The 20,611-nt window shown below is 39.3% G+C and overlaps 1 protein-coding gene across 1 annotated transcript; it reads right to left on the bottom strand.

The window, feature by feature from the left end:
• Positions 1-3,593: 3,593 nt before the first annotated feature.
• On the bottom strand, positions 3,594-9,134 carry LOC129250239 (uncharacterized). Its single transcript, XM_054889874.1, has one exon. It carries the CDS (start codon positions 9,132-9,134, stop codon positions 3,594-3,596), a length of 5,541 nt encoding a protein of 1,846 aa, XP_054745849.1.
• Between the last annotated feature and the right edge of the window lie 11,477 nt (positions 9,135-20,611).

Here is a 20,611-nt window from a genome sequence, read left to right as displayed (position 1 = left end):
CATATCTTTACTTAAGACATTTATTTTTGAAAATTCTAACGCTTCCTCTAATCTAATCGCTCAGGCACAATATTTTATAAGAGCGTACAATTGTTGGCGTATGCCGATGATATCGATATCATCGGCCTTAACAACCGCGCTGTTAGTTCTGCCTTCTCCAAACTGGATAAAGAGGCAAAGCGAATGGGTTTGGTGGTGAACGAGGACAAAACGAAGTACCTCCTGTCTTCAAACAAACAGTCGGCGCACTCGCGTATCGGCACCCACGTCACTGTAGACAGTTATAATTTCGAGGTTGTAAAAGACTTCGTTTATTTAGGAACCAGCATTAACACCGATAACAATGTCAGCCTTGAAATCCAACGTAGAATCTCTCTTGCCAACAAGTGCTACTTTGGACTAAGTAGGCAACTGAGCAGTAAAGTCCTCTCTCGACGAACAAAACTAACACTCTACAAGACTCTCATCATGCCCGTCCTGACGTATGGCGCAGAAGCTTGGACGATGACAACATCCGATGAAGCGACGCTTGGAGTGTTCGAGAGAAAGATTCTTCGTAAGATTTTTGGACCTTTGCACGTTGGCAACGGCGAATATCGCAGACGATGGAACGATGAGCTGTATGAGCTTTACGACGACATAGACATAGCGCAGCGAATAAAGATCCAGCGGCTTCGTTGGCTGGGTCATGTCGTCCGAATGGATACAAACGCTCCGGCTTTGAAAGTATTCGATGCGGTACCAGCTGGTGGTAGTAGAGGAAGAGGAAGGCCTCCTCTGCGTTGGAAAGATCAGGTGGAGAAGGACTTGGCTTCACTTGGTGTGTCCAATTGGCGCCGGTTAGCACGAGAAAGAAACGACTGGCGCGCTTTGTTAAACTTGGCCAAAATCGCGTAAGCGGTTATCGCGCCAATTAAGAAGAAGAAGAACGCTTCCTCTACGTTGTTTAAAGGCATTTCATCTTTTTTTAATCCATCTAAGGCAATTTTAACTTCATTTTTATTTAATATTACAGTGTTTAAAATGTTTCCTTTTGCCCATTGTATGGCGTATTTGATATTTATTAACTCATCCTTAATTAGTCTTATTATGCTTTGTAAATCTGTTACTACCTCATCTATTATATTATTACTTTTTTTTATAGCATTAGAAATTAAATTCGTTATAGAAGTTATATATATTATTTAACCTTTTACTAAACGGTTCATTTATTACTGTCTGTTTATTATTATTTTCATTTAAGTTCAGAAGGTTATTATTAATAAATTCTAGGTCATCGTGGTCTGGTGATTCTGCAAGATACTTCCACGCGGTGCCTAGTAAATTGATAGATCTTGGATTACGGGATTTACTTATTGGTTTAAGGGTTTCAAAGATTTCTAAGGTTTGGTTTGTTTCGTGTTTCAGGATTGGATACAGAAAACTGTCTTTAGGTAATTTTTCGGTTATATGGTTGTTAATGTCGGTCAAAAGTGTTTCGTATTTATTTATGTCAATTAAGTGAATGAATCTGAAGGTACCGTCCTGTATTTTCGCAAGTCCATTATTGATGGTCACCAAGTAGGAGTTGGAGTAGTCCAAGATTTCCACCTCGCCGTTAATAAGTCGGAGGAGATGAATCCTGTAATTGGAAGGGATGACCTAACTTTTAAATTTATATCGTTGGCCTATGGCATTTTATAACGATTTTTTCCTATTATCTAAAGATCGAAAGCCCATGGCATTTTTAACGATTTTTTTCCTATTATCTATTATACTAATTATTTTTAAATTTAATGGAATTGAATTTAGTTGAAATTAATTAAATTCGATGGATGTGAATTTAAATTAGTATGAAGAAATTCAGTTAAAACTTTGGTATAAATTCATATTTTTTATAATTAAAACAAAAATTGTTTTTTGTTTTATGTGAACCAAGTACGACTAACTTCTGATGTTACTTTTGTGTACTATTCTTCCAGATTCGGTCAGTATTGTTGTGCTTCTGTTTTCCTTGACTGTTTCCTTTTTGTATTTTGGGGATATCTTTGATCCTAATCTTTTGTCAATTTTAATAAATACAATGTCTCCTGGTAAATATGTTTTTATGGGTGCGCGTTTTTTATTGTGTTGAGTCAAGTCCTTAGTCTGTTTTTCTTTAAGTTTGTTAATGTTTTCCTGCCAAGCTCGTTCAAACTGTGATGGATCTGTGGTAACGTTTCGTCCAAAAAATACTTCTATGGATCTTTTTCCAGTTGTTGAATGTACTGTGTAATTGTATTCGTAAACTGCTCTGTCTAAAAGTTCGGGGAATGGTGAAAAATGTCGTTCAGCTTTCAGACATCGTATTATTTCTGTAAGCGTGGAATGGAAACGTTCGATCTGTCCATTGACAGAACTTTTATATGGAGGAGTTTTATATACTTGAATATTGAGAATGTCTTCTACCATGAAGCTTATGGTTGGAATTAAGAGATTGCTCGTTATCAATTACTATGGCTTTTGGAACACCAAATTGAAATAGTAGTTCTCGAAGGGGTTTTCTTATGTCTTCTACAGCTCTTGATTCTATTATTCTTGTTTGCACGTATTTTGAGAATTTATCTATTGCGGTTAAGACTAGGTTTCGTTCAGTCATATATATGTCGATGTGAAGAGTATGTCCTGGGTATTCAGGTATCGGGGTTTTCTTTAGTTCGGGGTTATTGGGATGACGGTCATACTTGTTTTCATTGCATATTGAGCATTCTCGTATGATATTTTTTATTTTTGTCGACATAGAAGGGAAAAAGTAATTTTCTAAGATTTAAATTTTGTTTTCGCAGCTATTTCGGTGCGCTCTTCGATGGGTTTTTATTATGATTTCTTGTTGCTCTTCGTCATTGGTAATATCCCGTACTTGAATTTGGGTGAATCTGATTTTGTAGTTTCTAAAGTGAATTGGATAAATATTTTGAATTTTGCCCATGATTGATTCATCTGTTTTTATGCAGTTTATCACGGTAAGATTTAAATATCTTTTCAGGAGGTTTATAAGTTTTGTGGTATCATAATTCGTTTCTTCTATTATGTGCCTATGGTACGTCGGAAAAACTATTTTAAACTGGTATGTAGACGTTGGACCTATATTTAAATTAATTTGATTTTTAAATACGTTAACGGGTACTTCGACACTAGGAATTCGGTCATGGGATGAACTGTCGCTACTATGGCAAGTAACTGTTGAGAGGGCATTACATCCTGTTTTTGGAGGCCTGGATAGTGCGTCGGAAACTACGTTGGTTTTTCCTGGTTTATACTTTAGTTCATAGTTATATCCCTCAAGGATACTGTTGACGACGGCAGTGTGACGCGGCTAAATTCCCTTTTAGCAAGCCCTGGTGCAGTACAAAAGACTCCGTTCGTTTAAATTTTAGAAAGGCTGAAAAAATTGTTTTTATGCGCGTCCATGCGCTTTCGTCAACGGCTAGAATTGAAAAGAAAGCTTGCTTCTCTTTGACAGTTAAGCTTGCTTCTCTTCGCCAGCTGTTGATTGGCGAGTGAGAAAACAGAGAGGTGAAAAATGCGAAACGGGTTGCCAAAGTAACCTTTCGCAACACCCCCCTTCGTAAATCTTATGCGGTTTTATGCATAACGTTTACCCCACGTTTTTCAACCTCGACGTCCAATTTCGCCAACTTTACTATCGGTCGTGTACATAATCCATTTACTGTCTTGACTACTGCGCTACGAGCTTGGCCATCTTTACCAAAATTCATATCTATTACTACTCCTTTCGGCCACGAATTTCTCTTGGAGTTTTCGTCTACGATGACCACCACGTCGTTCAATTTGATTGGGTTTGCTGGTGGCTGATACCACTTTGCACGTCTGGTAAGACAGGGGAGGGACTCCTTAACCCAGCGTCTCCAAAATTGGCCAGCCAACTGGCTAGAAATTTTAAAGTTTTGCCGTAGAGCCGATCCAGAGTTGGTATTATCTGTTAGTTCTCGAATACCACCAGAGTGACCCGTCAGAAAGTGGTTTGGCGTAAGAGCTTCATCTTCGGCTGAATCAAGCGGCACGTACGTCAGTGGCCTTGAATTTAAAATGTTTTCGATATCGGCTAGAACGGCTCTTAACACCTCCTCTCGCATACCGGAATCTGGTAGAATGTCCATTAGAATCGATTTCGTAGAACGTATCATGCGCTCCCATGACCCTCCCATATGTGGTGAAGCGGGGGGAATAAAAATCCATTCAATTGCGGGGTATTTCCTTTCTATATCATCCGACGATATTCTTTCAATTTCTTTTACTAGAAGTACACTAGCACCGCGAAAATTGGTGCCGTTGTCCGATATAATTCGCTTCGGTATTCCACGGCGACTCACAAATTGTTTAAAAATCAGCAAAAACGACTCGGTGGATAAAGTAGGTGAGATCTCAATGTGAACTGCGCGGGTGGTAAGGCATGTGAATAAAGCACCCCACCGCTTTTCACGCCTGCGGCCAATTACAACGTCCATTGGTCTGAAATAGTCAACCCCTGTAAAGGTGAACGGCCTGGTAAAAGGTGACACACGTTCCATTGGCAGATCTCCCATTTGAGGAGGTTGTGGAGAAGCCCTACGGTTCCGGCAGGTTTGACATTTTGCAGCACATTCTTTTACCAGCCTTCTTAAGGCGGAGATGCAGAACCTGTGCCTCATCTCGTTGACGACGATCTCGTTGTGATGGTGGTGAAATTTTCTGTGATAGAAGTCGACGAGTAGTCGCGTGACGTCGTGCTTGCGTGGCAGGATTATTGGACGCCTGACATTAATGGCAACACCCTCAGCAGCATCAATTCTACCTTTTACTCGCAGCAGGCCAATCTGGTCTAAGTATGGGGAGAACTTGAAAAGAAAAGATTTTCGATTAATTTCCTCACCATTACGCAGACGAAAAATCTCTTCATGGAACACCTCGCTTTGACAATTAAGCATAATTGCAAGCTCTGCTGTCTCTATGTTGTCTGGGTTGAGTAGCTTTTGAAGAAACTGAGAACGTGCCTTTCCCTTCGTAACCAATCGTAGAAAACGTAAAACAAATCGATGCGCACTGCGAAGCTTCTCCCATGTACTAAATCTTTTTACATCCGGGGTTATTTCTGCGGTCGTACCCAATGAGTTGTTAGCGAAATCTATATGCTGTAGAACCTCAACTGTCTCTTCGTCATCATCTGGAAATTGTATAATTGGCCAGCTTGATTCTCGTTCTAGTAGGAATTTAGGTCCACTGAACCAGCGTTCGTTGTCGTCGAATTCTCGGTTGCTGCTCCATTTAGTGCCTTCGTCCGCAATATTCTCACCAGATGGCAGCCACCTCCATTCCCTAATAGCAGAACTCTCGAGGATCTCTCCGATTCTCAGCGCCACGAATTGATGGTATTTTCTTGTGCTCGATCGCAGCCAAAACAACACATTTTTGGAGTCTGTCCAGAATACTCTGCGATTTACTGTAATGGACAGTTCATAGCTAAGAACATTTGCCAGCCTAAGTCCCAAAACAGCAGCTAACAGCTCCAGCCTGGGTATGGAAGTGGGCTTCAATGGCGCAACGCGAGTTTTCGAAGCCAAAAGTGAACAAGATATTTGCGAACCTACTTCTGACCGGATGTAGGCCACCGCAGCGTAGGCTTTTATGCTTGCATCTACAAAAATGTGCAACTGATTATTTTGGTTTTCGCTGGCAAGTGAAAGGCAACGGGGAATTTTAATGCCGTTGATCGCAGGAATGCGTTTTACCCAACGAAACCAGTTGCACCGTTCTTCTTCTTTAATCGGTTCATCCCAACCTACTCCGGAGCGCCAGACATCTTGTAAAATAATGTTTGCCTGTACAATGACAAAACCGAGCAAACCCATAGGATCGAAAATCGTCATTATTGTGCGCAAAATTTGTCGCTTCGACACGATCGTATTTTCATTAAAAACTTCCTTTGGAAAATTTTCAATGTATGTTAACTCATCCGAAACTGGCAGCCACCACATCCCTAGTACCTTTTCTATAACGGCTTCTGGCTCTTCAAAACATTTGGCGGCTGAAACGTCGTCAGCATTTAATGAAAATAGTACGTGTTTGGAATTAGATTTCCAGTTTCTCATTTGGAATCCGCCCTCCTGATGAACCCAACGAACTTTAGTTGCTAAACGAGCCAATTCATTTTCAGAGTCTGCACTCTGAAGCCAATCGTCAACAAATGTGTTACTAACGATGGCCCGTTCGGCGTCGGGATGAAGATCAGCAAATCGGTGAGCGTTACGATTTTTTATGTAGTTCGCCAAGGAAGGCGAGCACGAAGCGCCGAATGTCATAACCCTCATCACGTAGATATCATAGTCGCGAGACGAGCCATCGTTTCGCCAAAGAAATTTTTGCGCCACTTGATCTTCTTTTATAATTTTAATCTGGTGGAACATTTCGCGTATATCTCCACAAACTGCGAAACGTCGTTCGCGAAATCGGAGCAGTACCCCCAGTAGAGACTTTAGTAGATCGGGCCCTTTCAGCAACATATCATTGAGCCCGGCACCCTTTACCCTTGCTGCAGCATCCCAAACCAATCGAGTTTTCTTTTTATTGGCATTTAGAACAGTAAATATAGGGAGATGCCAAGACCTAGCGCTATATTTTATTTCGTTTTTGTTCAACTTACGTATGTACCCTTTTTTCTCATAATCATGTATTTTGTTTATAAGAAATTGACGAATTGACGAATCACGCTTCATTTTACTTTCTAAGCACGAGAGTCGCCGGATTGCCATAGGCAGCGAATCGGGAAGCTCGACAGCTTCGTGCCTCCAAAGTAACCCGGTTTCCCATCTCTTTTCAGCGGAGATAAAGCGCGTGGTCTTTTCCATGATTTGAAGAGCGCGTTCATCATCTTTAGATATCAACGGCTTAATTGGTGCATATGATCCGATGGCATCAATAGAAAAATATGTTTTCAGTTGCTGGTCCATACGATCGTCTCTGGTTGTATCACATTCGCAGGTATGCAATATTCTCGGTTGTTCAGCGCAGTTAGTTTTATCGCGCCCATATACACTCCATCCTAGTCGGCACTTTGCGGCAATAAGGTTGGATCCCCTATCTTCTCTTATTTCGATAGGGATTCCTATTTTAGCGTTGTCCAAACCTATCAATATTCGCGCTCTTGCTTTATTATAGAGTCGAATCGGCAGACCCTTAATGTGTGCGTGCTTACTAATCGTAGAGCTGAACAGTGACTGCTGAGGAAATAGTAGATTAGCAACGGTTCGAACGTTTCGAAGCCTGTATTTTTGAGAGGGTAATGTAATCGGTGAAACATGAAGATTGACAAATTTGGAATTTGCCTCATTTTGAGTAATTTCTCCCGTCCAACGCAAGCATAACGATTCAACTGGCCCATCTAAATCAAGCTCGTTCGCCAATTGAGACTCAATTAGCGTACAGGAGGCCCCTTCGTCGATAAGGGCGAACGTACGTATTGATTTGGTACCGCTATGTAAAATAACCTCCACATACCTGAAAAGCGGTCTTTGCGTTTCTTTATCAGCTGCTGTGCCCAACTCGTGGTATAATGTTGCTTGTTGTTGTTTACCAATCGCCAACGAAGTTCCATTGTGAAGCAGTGGATGGTGAGCCATTCTACAATCATCTAAGCCACAGCACCTTTTCGAATTACATCGACGAATGAAATGACTTTTGAAGCAGCGTAAACAGAGTTTATTTTCCCGTACAAATTTCCATCTGTCACTTTGCGATAGGGCACGAAACTCATAGCAATCGGACAGCGTATGGCTCGCACCGCATTTCAGGCAATTCATCGACTTTTCACTCTGCTCGTTATTTTTCGCAACCTCATCGTGAATCATTATTCTGCCCTTTAGTGATTCGCGATTTCCCTTTTTTGCTTCGACGTTGCTATTACACGATGCTATCGCCGATATCTGGATGGAAGTGACCTGGCTAGCGCACATGGCTAGACCGAAAAGCCAATCATCGAATGCAGCAATGTCAGCGCGTCTCAGGGACATACATTGCTGGCCCCAACTCAACCTTTGGTTACATGGTAGTTTAGCTACCAGCTCGTTTAATAGCACTGGATCATTTAGATAATCGTTTAGACCGACCGCCTGCATTGTAGCGCGATAATTTTGTACCGCTAATGAAAATGTTACTAAGGTTTCTAATTTGTCTGGCTTTACAGATGGTTCCTCCCTTAACCTACGCAGCATTACTTGGTGAATTACGTCTGGTCTACCATACAACATGCGGAGTGTATTAATGGCCAATCCAACCGTAGACGGCACCATAAGCCTACCACGAACTGCCTCTAATGCTTGGCCCTTCAAGCATTTCTGCAACCTAATAAGGTTTTCTTGGTCCGTGAATCCGCACCGTATGGTAGACTGCTCGTAGTTAGTAATAAATACGGGCCAGTCTTCAGGCCTACCTGTAAAGGTTGGCAAATCTTTCGAAAGCACTTGACGACTAGCTATATGTGCCGCAGTCAAATTTAGGTCGGCTGTCGTAGAGTAACTATACGGATTAGTAACGGTCGGATACCCTCCATAAGGCATATTTAAGTTAGGGTTAACATTTGGGTGTGAAAATCCTGAAGCAACCGATGTTGGCAAACTGTGAAAATTGTGCATTGATGTATATGCAGAAAAGGGTTGAGACGAAGATATAGCCGAGACTGTATTGCTGTTTGAGGTTAAGTTGGGCAGCATGGTCGTCATGCCGTTCGTAGTCGAAGTATACGGAAATGTCGTCGCGTTAGCAAGGTTAGGGACGACATTGAACGCGGTCGATGGAATGTGTGTTCCCGTTATACCTGCAGTTTGGTTGCATTGCAGTTCTATAGGTTGTGGAACGCCACATGCGTATGGCTGTGCTGTACTGTAAAGGTGTGTAGCCCTAATCCCGGAGGTGCCTGAAGTGCAGGGAGGTGCAAATGGTGCAGTTTGACGAACAGGTGTAGATGCGTGTCGATCTGGCGCGGTGTCAGCAGTAGGCGTTTCGGTGCCAATTGTCACAGCGTGGCCAGTTTTGTCAGCCTCATCTAATAATCCCTCGACTGCGCTTATTGTATCAGCATCCGCGTTTCCCCGTAGCGATGCAGCTTTAGAAACATCCTCCATTTTTATAGGTTATTAAGTTTAAAATCAATTTTTTCAGAATGTTGACGACGGCAGTGACGCGGCTAAATTCCCTTTTAGCAAGCCCTGGTGCAGTACAAAAGACTCCGTTCGTTTAAATTTTAGAAAGGCTGAAAAAATTGTTTTTATGCGCGTCCATGCGCTTTCGTCAACGGCTAGAATTGAAAAGAAAGCTTGTTTCTCTTTGACAGTTAAGCTTGCTTCTCTTCGCCAGCTGTTGATTGGCGAGTGAGAAAACAGAGAGGTGAAAAATGCGAAACGGGTTGCCAAAGTAACCTTTCGCAACAGATAGATTTCCACCTTTTCGTGAACCGTATAAGTAATTTCTAAACGTATTAAGTGCCGATATTATTGCCAGCATTTCTTTTTCGTTTGCGGCATAATTCTCTTCGGCTTGGTTTAGTGATCGTGAAATGTATGAAATGTTTTTTCCTGACTGTTCGAGGACAGCTCGTAATGCGTAGTTAGATGCGTCAGTAGTGAGGTGAAAGTCCTGTTTAAAGTCCGGGTATGCCAATACCACTTCTTGTGAAACAAGGGAAGATTTTATTTTGTTGAAGGCTTGTAGTGCTGCGCTATCAAATTTAATTTCTTTTTTTTTAGATGCGTTTTTGGACACGCGTCCATCCACCCCTCTTAAGAGCGAAGTCAGGGGTTTCGCTAGTTTAGCGTAATCCTTGATGAAGCGGCGATAGTGGCCGGAAAGTCCAAGGAAAGATCTTAGATCCTTCAAATTTTTCGGACATGGGAAATTTCGGATTGCTTCAACTTTAGAAGGATTTGGTTTTATACTGTTTGGTGAAATGACGAATCCTAGAAATTCCACTTCTTCTCGAAAGAACTCGCATTTGTCCAGCTGCACTTTCATGTTGGCATATTCGAGAGTGTGAAAAACTTTTTCAATATTTTGGACGTGGGTTTCTTCATCTTCGCCGAACACTATTATGTCATCAATGTAGACATAACAAATTTTCCCAATGTGTTTTCTTAGAATATCATCTAAGGCTCGCTGAAAAATAGAGGGCGCATTTTTCAGCTCGAACGGGAGTCGTGTAAACTCATATTTGCCATTATTGACAGAAAAGGCGGTTTTCTCGATATCGGATTCCTATAAAGGAATTTGATGGAATCCGCTTTTGAGATCTAATACAGAGAAATATTTATTATTTCCCAATTGCGCAATAATTTCGTTAATTTCTGGTATTGGGTATCTGTCAATAATAGTTACGTGGTTTAATTCTCTATAGTCAATTACGAGTCTAAATTTTTTTTGTCCGGATGCGTCTAATTTCTTTGGAACTACCCATACAAGTGAATTGTATGGGGACCGCGATGGTCTTATAATGCCATCTTCTAGTAGTGTTTGAATTTCATTGTTGACAAATTCCTACGGGATACGGATAGTATTTTGTATATACAGGGGAGTCTGAAGAAGTTCGTATCTAACCTATTACTGTTGTAGTGTAAGTTAACTTTTCATTTGGGTCGGTAAATAGCTATCGAATTTGCGAAAAAGGGTTTTTCGTTGGGGATGGGTTTTGCTACGAGCTGCGGTTGAATATAATTTTTACTTGATCCTGTGTCTATCAGAATTTTTAAAAAATCGCCGTTCTTCGTTTTAAATTCGATGTAAGGTAACGAATAACTTTTCATCCTAAAAAATTTACGTCAATGTAGTCTTCTCGTTCTTCAGGATAATCTTAGGGCTGCTGATCGTATACCGTGTTCGTCATGTCATAATGGTACTCGTCCAAGTCCGGAGTCCATTCTGTCCTGTATTTCTGGTCGTCTTGGGCGCATTTCGGTTCTTCTACTCCTGCTCTGATATGGAACTTCCTCTGTTGTTTGAGGGGTACTTGGTGAGAAAAGTTTGATGTCCTTTCCTCAGGTGGTTTGTTGAACATAGGTTTATTTATATAGTTCACGTTCCTACTATGAATAGATCGGTACATGTCCATTGGTTGTGGACGGGGTTGTGGCTTCAGAGCTACTGTCTGTGCTTGGCGGTAGTTAGTACGCTAACTGTGGGAAGACAGGCTGAGGTTTATAAAGGGGACTCCTTGGTGGGAGTGGTTGTGGGTTAACAACATTTGGCCTTCGAATGGCGTTTGGTTGAGTAAATGCGTAGCTGCTGCGAGCAACTTGATTTTCCAATTTAAGACACAAGTGTAGTGCCTGAGGAAGATCTTCGGGTTCTTTCATTCTCAGGAGTCTAGGGAGGTCACCTTTGAGGCCTCGTATAAATTTATCCAACGCTTTATGCCTATAAGTCTGGGTAAGCAATGCAAGAGATTCTTGACTTGTTTCCAGACCGCTTAACTTATTGAGGATAAGTGAAAGGTGCGTGTAAACGCTTTGGTATAACTCTTGAATCCTTCTATTTCCTTGTATCATAGATGTCAATTGACATCCAAGAGTGGTGACATCTCTCTTGTCGGCATAGTGTAGAGTAAGGCATCTGGAGATTGCCTTCCAGTCTAGGGGAGTGCTGTACGACTCCAATGCGATGTCGGCATTACCAACAATTTTGTTCCGCACAACGGACAGGATTCCGTAGTATTTTGGGGTACCCCTAAGGGATTCGTAAATTTTCAAAACCCTGTCTACACTTTTCTTCCAGGAGCTGAATTCTCCTGGATTCCCAATAAATTCTCGCAGGCTACGGACTATGTCCGGTATTTTATCTGAGTCGGAAAGTTGTCCGCGATGTTCTGGTCTTTTCGTCTCGTCTGTTGCGTTTGTAAAGTAAGCATTGGGATTTAATACAGGCTGAAGGTATTGGCGTCCTTCATCCCTTAATACCCTAGTCACAATGGAGGTGATTAATTGCTCTAACTCAGGATTGCCGCTCGAAACTGGTCTGTCAGGATTAGAAGCAGATGGCGGGGGTGTTTGGGAAGATGGGTTTCCAAGGATGCTTGGTCTAATCATTTTTAAATTTTTATTTTTTATTATTTTTCTCTATATAAAATTTGTCTTGATTACTTAAAAATTTGTTTAGCTTGTTTTAAATCCTAGAAATTATTTAATAGGTTTTATTTTTATTCTTTATTTATTATTATTTGAGGAAGAGGGCCCTTTATACTCCGGAGGGTCAGTATAAGGATTCGCGGAATTAGGGTTATGTTATAAGTTTGAGGATCTCTTAAGTGCCTCAAATTTGTTAATATATATTTTGTTATGGTTTTACAATCTGTTATCGCTCTATTATTCGTATCCTTATTTTATTTAAAAACTTTCCTAATACTAGGATTTCCCTCAATCAAAGGCTATTTTTATTTATCTCGTTAGATTTGATCACTATCAATTCAAGTAATTTCTTTATTTTTAAAACTTAATTTCAAAGGTTAAGTTAATCCATTTAATAAAATTTTATTTATCTCACTTAATCACTATAACTCTTTTTTCAAAAAATCAATTTAATTAGTTTTCATCTTTTTTAATAAAATTTGTTTCTTAATCGTTTAACACTTTTCCTTTCTTTTATTTTATTTTTAAAGATACTTAGTATATAATCTTAACTTTATTGCTTACAATATTAATATGCGTCGTATCATTTTCTCGGATCCAGTCGGATAGTACTCGGATACTTCCTTTTTGCAGTCGCTGTTTTAGTTGCTACTGCTACTGGGGGGCCTCATTTACTGTTCCGTTTTCCTTGACCGGCTTTTCGCGTTGTTCCACGTTGGCGCTTCAGCTTTTTGTATTTTATTCAAAGGTGTCTGGCCACGATCACAAGTTAATCCAGTTAAACGTCACTGTTTAAAGTTTTTTTTTTCTTTATTGTTTAGAAACTTTTCTTTAGCGCGTACTAGCTTTCGATTGAACTTCGAACGAACGCGAACTTTAAACCGGTCTCTACTCGCGCGCAAGTTAAAGTTTTATTTTATAATTTATGTTTTTAAAAAATATTGCGTGGACAGGAGTCCACGCCTTTTCCTTTTATTGTCCACTTAAAAACTAAATTTACAAAATATTCTTACTTCTATATTACAACTATATTTTGGCCAGGTCACGTTGCATCTGCATGTGCTGGGAAAATTCCTTAGTTTGGTTAATGCATCATCATCACTTTATAGTAGCGCGTGTAGTCTCGTTTATCTGTGAGACACAACTTTGTGATATGTTCACAATATGATACATGATATGTGGCTACAAACATTTTCTATGTTTTCAACGCTGAATGTGTTAACTTATGTATGAATCTATATAAATACGTGAATTCAAGTAATATGTGTACATTCTTTTATGCGGCATTCTCAGGGCTACCACTGAATAGGCGACAGAGAACATTAATGTATAGAGAAGTCCCACGGACTATGAATAGTGTGAATTATCAATGGAGTAAAACCAGAGAATGTTAATGGAATGAGAAGGAGCAAATGTAACTGTTAACTTTTTTAGAACAATTGAGATTTGAAAGATTTGTAGTAAGGGATTTTAGAACACCGACTTTATAGACACCACACTGAGTTTTTCCCACACAAAAATTGAAATCACCACACATCTTTACCTCAACACCAAACACATTTCTCACCTCGACATTAAACGTTGGCGTCGAGAATTGATGTCAAGTCATGCATTTGGAAAGGGATAGAGGCGCGTTGCGTTTGCTTCTGCGACTGCGTTCTGAACCAAGGTTTTGTGATGTTTATGTACATATGCGAGTGCGCGACGCGGATAAATTTTAATAAAGTTCTGAAAGAAATTCATAGCGTTTTTTCATTACATACATAAATGAATGTGCAAGCTATGTATTTACTTAATGCACGTACATAGTATACAACACTATCAAATGTAATACATACATACATATATTCACAAATAAAATAATGGTTTGGATAAACCAACACTTATTTTACATTGTATGTCAATTTATGGTTTATGTATGCGGCAGCATATTACAAATGTATGTACATATGTATGTACTTTTGTACATAAAAACAATAATGCACAAGTGCAACAACAACATTTTCCTTTCATATGTACATCTATGTTTTCATGTATGCCGAAATAACCTTGGCTTATGTATTTACATATGTATTTACACATGTCAAAGCACATCACAAGAAGTCGAATATAAATACGCACTAGTGAGCGAGTTTCTTCCTAGCAAGTGCAAAATCAAATTCTGCTTTAAAGTTTATGTAGGTGTGTATATATATATACACACTTTATGTCCTAGTATACAGGGTTGGCCATATTAAACTGACCCATGTGATTATTAAAAAAATATGGAAAAAGAAACATTTTTTTGTGTTTCATTGTGAAAAACATTTAGTTTAGTTCAAGGAGATTCGTTTACATCACTTTTTGAATATGATATCGCGCAAGTGGTCGCCCTTAGCTCGTATAGCGTAATGTGCCCGTTTTTCGGCGTTTTCCATAGTTTTGGCCAGCGTCTCGGCCGATGGCGGCTATTTCCCGTAGGATATTGGCCTTAAGTGCGCCTAGTGTCTTTGGCTTGTTGACGTAAACCTTAGATTTCAAATAGCCCCAAAGAAAAAAGTCCGGTGGCGTCAAATCCGGTGATCGTGGCGGCCAGTCAAAATCGCCGCTTTTTGATATCAAACGGCCAGGGAACAAAGTCTTCAATAAGTTGACGGTGGCTCGTGCTGTGTGTGGTGGTGCGCCATCTTGCTGAAACCAGAAGTGCTCCATACCATTTTCACGAACAATCGGCATCACAAAATCGGTTATCATGGCCCGATAACGCTCTTGATTGACGGTCAATGGTTGGTGTTGACCATTTTCAAAGAAGAACGGCCCAATGATCATATCAGCGCAAATGCCACACCAGACTGTAACTTTTTGGTCGTGGAGAGGTACCTCTTCAATAATTTGAGGGTTTTCAGTGACGTAGAAACGGCAATTTTGCTTATTTACGGTTCCGTTCAAGGAGAAACGGGCCTCATCACTCATAATGATTTGATGCCAAAAATCCTCATCAGTTTGGGCCATTCGGACGACAAAATTGGCATATTCCAAGCGACGAGGCTTATCGGCCGGCAACAGTTGTTGATTTAGTTGTATTTTGTACGGGAATATCCCCAAATCCAAACGAATGATACGTCGTAGAGTGGTCCGAGGGATGTCCAACTGAAAAGAACGACGATTACCTGACGTTCGCGGCGATGACTCGATACTGGCTCGTACGGCCGCGATATTTTCGTTAGATCGTCTTGGCCGCTTTTTATTTGGACGTCGGGTATTAGCCACAGTGCCGGAAGACAAAAATCTTTTGTGCATTTGCTTGATTGCGTTCTTTGACGGCGCACTTTTCACTTTATTTTTTTTTCTCCACGCACGTTGCGTTTTTACAATCGAGAAGGAATTTTGAATGTACAGCTGAACAATTTCAGCGCGTTCTATTGGGGTGTACTGTTTCATGGTATAAATCTCCTTCGACTGACGCTTCCAACGCGGTATGTCATTAGCTGATCTGAAATTACAGTAAAAAGTTATAGGGTTACTCAATGGGTCAGTTTAATATGGCCAACCCTGTATATATATACCTACTTGCCTTGTCAACTTCCCACAAAATAATTGTATTCATATGTAACTACGTCCACGCACGTCCGTACATACATACATGCATATATGCGCGAGCACAGCGCTCCATTCTTGCTTCCTTGTACTTTTGTCTACCGGCAGACGATATTCCTAATATTGTACTTACAAAAACACAATACTTCGATAGACGCAAAAGCAGCAGCAAGCGCAACGCGATCGCCGCTTTGCCACCACACATTCTAAAATGTTCTAGAACACAACCAAAACACATGACTCACATGCGTATGTCGTTCAGACCCAAAATCTAAGCCTAGCGACTACAAACATAAAATATGTACATTCGTAGATGCAGTCGCAGCGGCCATGATTCTTTTAGTAGCGACGGCGCATAACAATTTAGAATATTGACCCCTATTATGAGTTACATTCGATCTTCGATATTCGCTGGTTGTCGAAGATCGAAAATCGAATGTCAATTTGGTATTATGAGCGGTGCAACCCTATCGAAATTTTCGTTGTTTACCGAATTTAGAGTCGAATGCAATTTTGCTTTCGATCGTGTAGCGTATTGTAGGAAAACTTGTTAAAGTGTAAGTTGTTTCCGATTATTTGTGGTTTTATAGTAACCAAATAATAAATATATACTAATTTTGTTAATTTTATGCAGGTCGAAAGTCGTGAATACCAAACAATAATTGGAAAGGCGAATCCACAATTCGCAAAAGGGATTTGCACCAAAGTTCAAGCAGCAAAAAAATGGGAGGAATTCACAACGGAGCTGAATTGCTTGGGAGCACCAGTGAGAACGGCAACAAAATGGATTAAGCTTAATAATGGTTTTGTTTTTGTGATGTTTATAGAAATACATTTTTTCCCTTGGTAGGTATGGGCTGAAATACGTAGAGGAACTGAAATACATATTTTTTTCGAATGTCGAATAATTGAATAAAGAAAATTTATAACAAAAATAAAACAGAAACTGTGGCGTAAAGGTTTCTATTTAATACTTTTTAGATTTTTCTATAATATTTTCAAAATTTCATTTCTTATGTTTTCTACTTCTCCGTTATTTGACTCCACTTCAATATCTTCAGCATCATCGTACACAGTGGGTTGAGCAAGTCCTAGCATACCTTCATTACCAATACTCAATTGGTACGATCCCTGAGCACAAAATCGCAGAACTGTGGCTAGCTTTAACATATTTGGAATGGATTTGGCTCGATTGCACTGCTGCAACTGGTTTTCTGTACTGGACAGTAGGTTCATAAACGCCTCTTTAGATAATCTAAAGTTCTTTCAAAATCTGTAAGGAAATTTCTGTAATATTAAGTACGTCAACACATTTTGAAAATTCTAAACTTACTCAGTGGAAGCCATTTCCAGGGAGTTGGATGCGCCCCTCAACTGTTTTCTACTTCTAGCTAGTTCACTAATCTTTCATCGTCCGATGAATCGTCGAACCACAACTCCGTTGTACTCATTTTCACAAAAAATACTTTTTTTGACTTTTAAAAATGTTGTTAGCAAAGAATTTCAACTGAATCGGTTTTTCTTTTATTTTGAATTGCTGTATCAGCTGAGAAAAATTATCTATTGTAAATGCGTCGAGCGATCGAAATTCACAATAGTCCTATTCTTCAATGAATGAGCACCATAATACCAAATGAAAATTCGTTCGATCAGCACTTTCGACTACAGTCGAAGATCGAATGTTGCTCATAATAAGGGCCAATATATGTTACAAAAACAAAAAAATTCATTCATAAGTTCGCTTTCATATTTCTAGGAGCAAAGTAGTTTTATTCATAAAACGAGCCGCCCATATGCCAATTTTCGCGACCATTCGAAAATAGTCAATATTGGAATATTTCGTGTAGAATTATTTGCCAATATTTGGTAAGTCTTTAATTTTTGTCAAGTCGAGTGGCCGCGGCTCCGTATGTATGTATGCACCCTTATATGTATGTAAATATGTCTTCTAACTGTTCACAGTCGCGTGTTAATGCGACTAAGATTCCTTGAACAATTCCAGCAAATCACACATTTCTGTTCGCAAAGCCGCATATATGTATGTACCCTATGACCAAAAAGTACTGGGAATGTTTAAATTAAACAAAACAGAGTTAAATTTAAGGCAAATTTATATTATCTCCTTCAAAATATGACCGGCTGAAGCAAAACACATGTGCCAACGTTTAACCCAGTCCTCCAAACACCCCCGGCAGGCCGACATGGCCTTCAGCTCCTTCGTTGTATTCTCTTTGATCAGTGCGATGGCGCGTTACCATCATGCAAAATCCAAGAATTGTTTGCTTACATTTCCGGCCGTTTGCAACATACAGCATCTCTCAAAGGCTTCAAAACGGATGAATAATATTCTTTATTGACTGTCTGGCCCGATGGAAGGTATGGTGGACTATGCCTTGGCAATCGAAGAAAACAGTCAACATCACCTTCCCGGTTCTTTTTGCTCATTGGGTATACATATCCCACCTTTTCACTGACGGACAAGAAGACGGCGCAGTTGTTGTTTTTATATGCATCATTTTGCGTTCGACGAAGGTTTGTATACATTTATGTGTATATATATAAATACATATGTGTATGCGCGTTTGGCTTTCTTGAAGAGATTAAATATATGAATGCATATTCATTGCCTTTATGGATATTTTACATATACATATGTACATTAGGGTGGTCCAAAAATGCATGGGAAAAAATTTAATTATATTAAAATTTTTATGCTGCCGCCCCCCATAATGGTAAAGAATGAAAAATAAAAAGACCCGTATATTTGTTTTTTTTAATCAGACCATATTTAATGGTGCCGCCGGGGCTTTGAAATATCCCATGTATTTTGCATGGGAAAAAAATACTTTTTCGTAGATTTCATGTAAAAACCTGGAAAATGAATATATTTTAACCGGATACCTCAGTTTCTCTTCATAATTGGTCAGGGAATAACAACCAATTATGAAATAATTAATTTTTTTGTATTAACTATTTTTTATAGAACCCCAAAAAGCCCCCATAAAACGAAAATCTAAGAAAAAATCGAAAAACAATATTTTATATTACTTTTATGAAAATAGTTAATACAAAAAAAATTAATTATTTCATAATTGGTTGTTATTCCCTGACCAAATATGAATACAATTATTTTGTAGGAAGTTGAGAAGGGAAGTAGGTATATATGTATGTATGTATATATGTGGGATTGGAGAAACCCTGAAATAGGCGGCAACCCCAATATAAAGCCCACAAGCGAAAGCGACAACTACAGCGACAACGACAATGAGAATGACAACACTGAATATAGACAAGCGCGACGTGTTGTGAAAGAAGACGGGAGTAGCAGACAGACGCGCAGCCGTGTAGATACAAGTTTTAAGCCGCTAGCATATTTTCTTTTTTCAAGTAATCAATCAAATTCAAATCAAATTCTTTTATTTGTACAACTATTTGTTAATAATAAAACAGATAAAAGGACCCACATATTTTGGGGGCTCGTCCAGAAAAATTTTTTTTTTTGTTTTGTTTGTTTGTGTCATTCGGGAACTTAAAATTCAACTAAAAGAGTGATATCTTGGATGAAAAGAAATAAAAGTTTAAAAGAGAAAACATTGAAGGCGAAAGAAATTATTAGAATCTTATGGAAATGTTGTGTCTGCAAAAGTTTGAGTTTGTACGCGAAAAGTTGCGTACAAGCCGCAAAGAAAGCGTTGCGGCTCTACATAAATTTCTATTCGAGTTCGAAGGTGATAGGTCAAACAGAAAACGACTACGCGAATTTACAGGGTTCGAGTACGATGAACATGACGAACACTGCAAGCAGAAGTTAAAATACATAGAAGAGAATTTGACCACTGATGATCTACTTTCAATTTGCAACGTGTTGGGTTTGAGCTGCAAGGTGGAGAATATTAGGCTTCTTATTTTTCGAAATCTGCAAAGCGGTACGTTGCTGTGTGCTGCGGCAGAGAACGACGACAATGACGATGATGAAAGCGAGTGTGGTGTTGACGAGGTTGGTGAGAATGATGGCGACGGTGATGTTATGCGTAGTTTTGACGATGTAGCTACAAATAACGTACATTTTGAATATCCACAACGAGTAAGTAGTCGAAATATTGGCGACGATCAAAGTAATCACGAGAACAACGAAAAAACCGAAGCAAGTCGCAGAAGTGCAGCAACAACAAAAACGTTTGCAGAAACAATGCAAGTATCACGATTTTCTATCAACTTTCGAGACATCGAAGATTCTGTTCGGCAGTTTGACGGTGATGAAAATACTTCGGTTGAGGTATGGCTGAACGAGTTCGAAGAGACAGCAATTATGTTAGGGTGGGATGAATTACAAAAATTTATATTTGCTAAAAAATCGCTGCGAGGTTTAGCAAAGTTGTTTATTCAAAGTGAAAGAGGAATTACTTCTTGGCAAAAATTGAAAGCCGCTTTAGCAGAAGAGTTCAAAAGTAATGTAAACAGTGCACAAATCCATAAACAACTATGTGCTAAGAAAATGAAAGCAGAAGAGAATGTGCAAGAGTATTTTTTGTGTATGAAAGAACTTGCAATGAGAGGTAATATTGAAGAAAACGCTTTAATGCAATATGTGATTGAGGGTATTAATGACTTGAACATAAACAAAGTAGTGTTGTACGGTGCACATAATTTAAAAGAATTTAAAGAAAAAATTAAAGTATATGAAACGATGCGGAAAAATAATAAGAAGGGTTATGAAGTTAAAGCGGAAGGGAAAAGTGCGGTGAAAAGCGAAAAAGATAAGTTTACTTGCTACAATTGCGGTATGAAGGGACACAAAAGTGTAGATTGCAAAGACAAGGGAAAAGGAACAAAATGTTTTCAATGTAAACAATTCGGTCACATAGCGAAAAATTGCACAAAAAGTGAAAATAAAATTGAAACAAGTAATGCGC

This window comes from Anastrepha obliqua, chromosome 6 (assembly GCF_027943255.1).
Source record: "Anastrepha obliqua isolate idAnaObli1 chromosome 6, idAnaObli1_1.0, whole genome shotgun sequence".
Classification (NCBI taxonomy): domain Eukaryota; kingdom Metazoa; phylum Arthropoda; class Insecta; order Diptera; family Tephritidae; genus Anastrepha; species Anastrepha obliqua.
The sequence above is the reverse complement of the archived record's forward strand: the minus strand, read 5'-3'. Positions and strand labels throughout refer to the sequence as shown.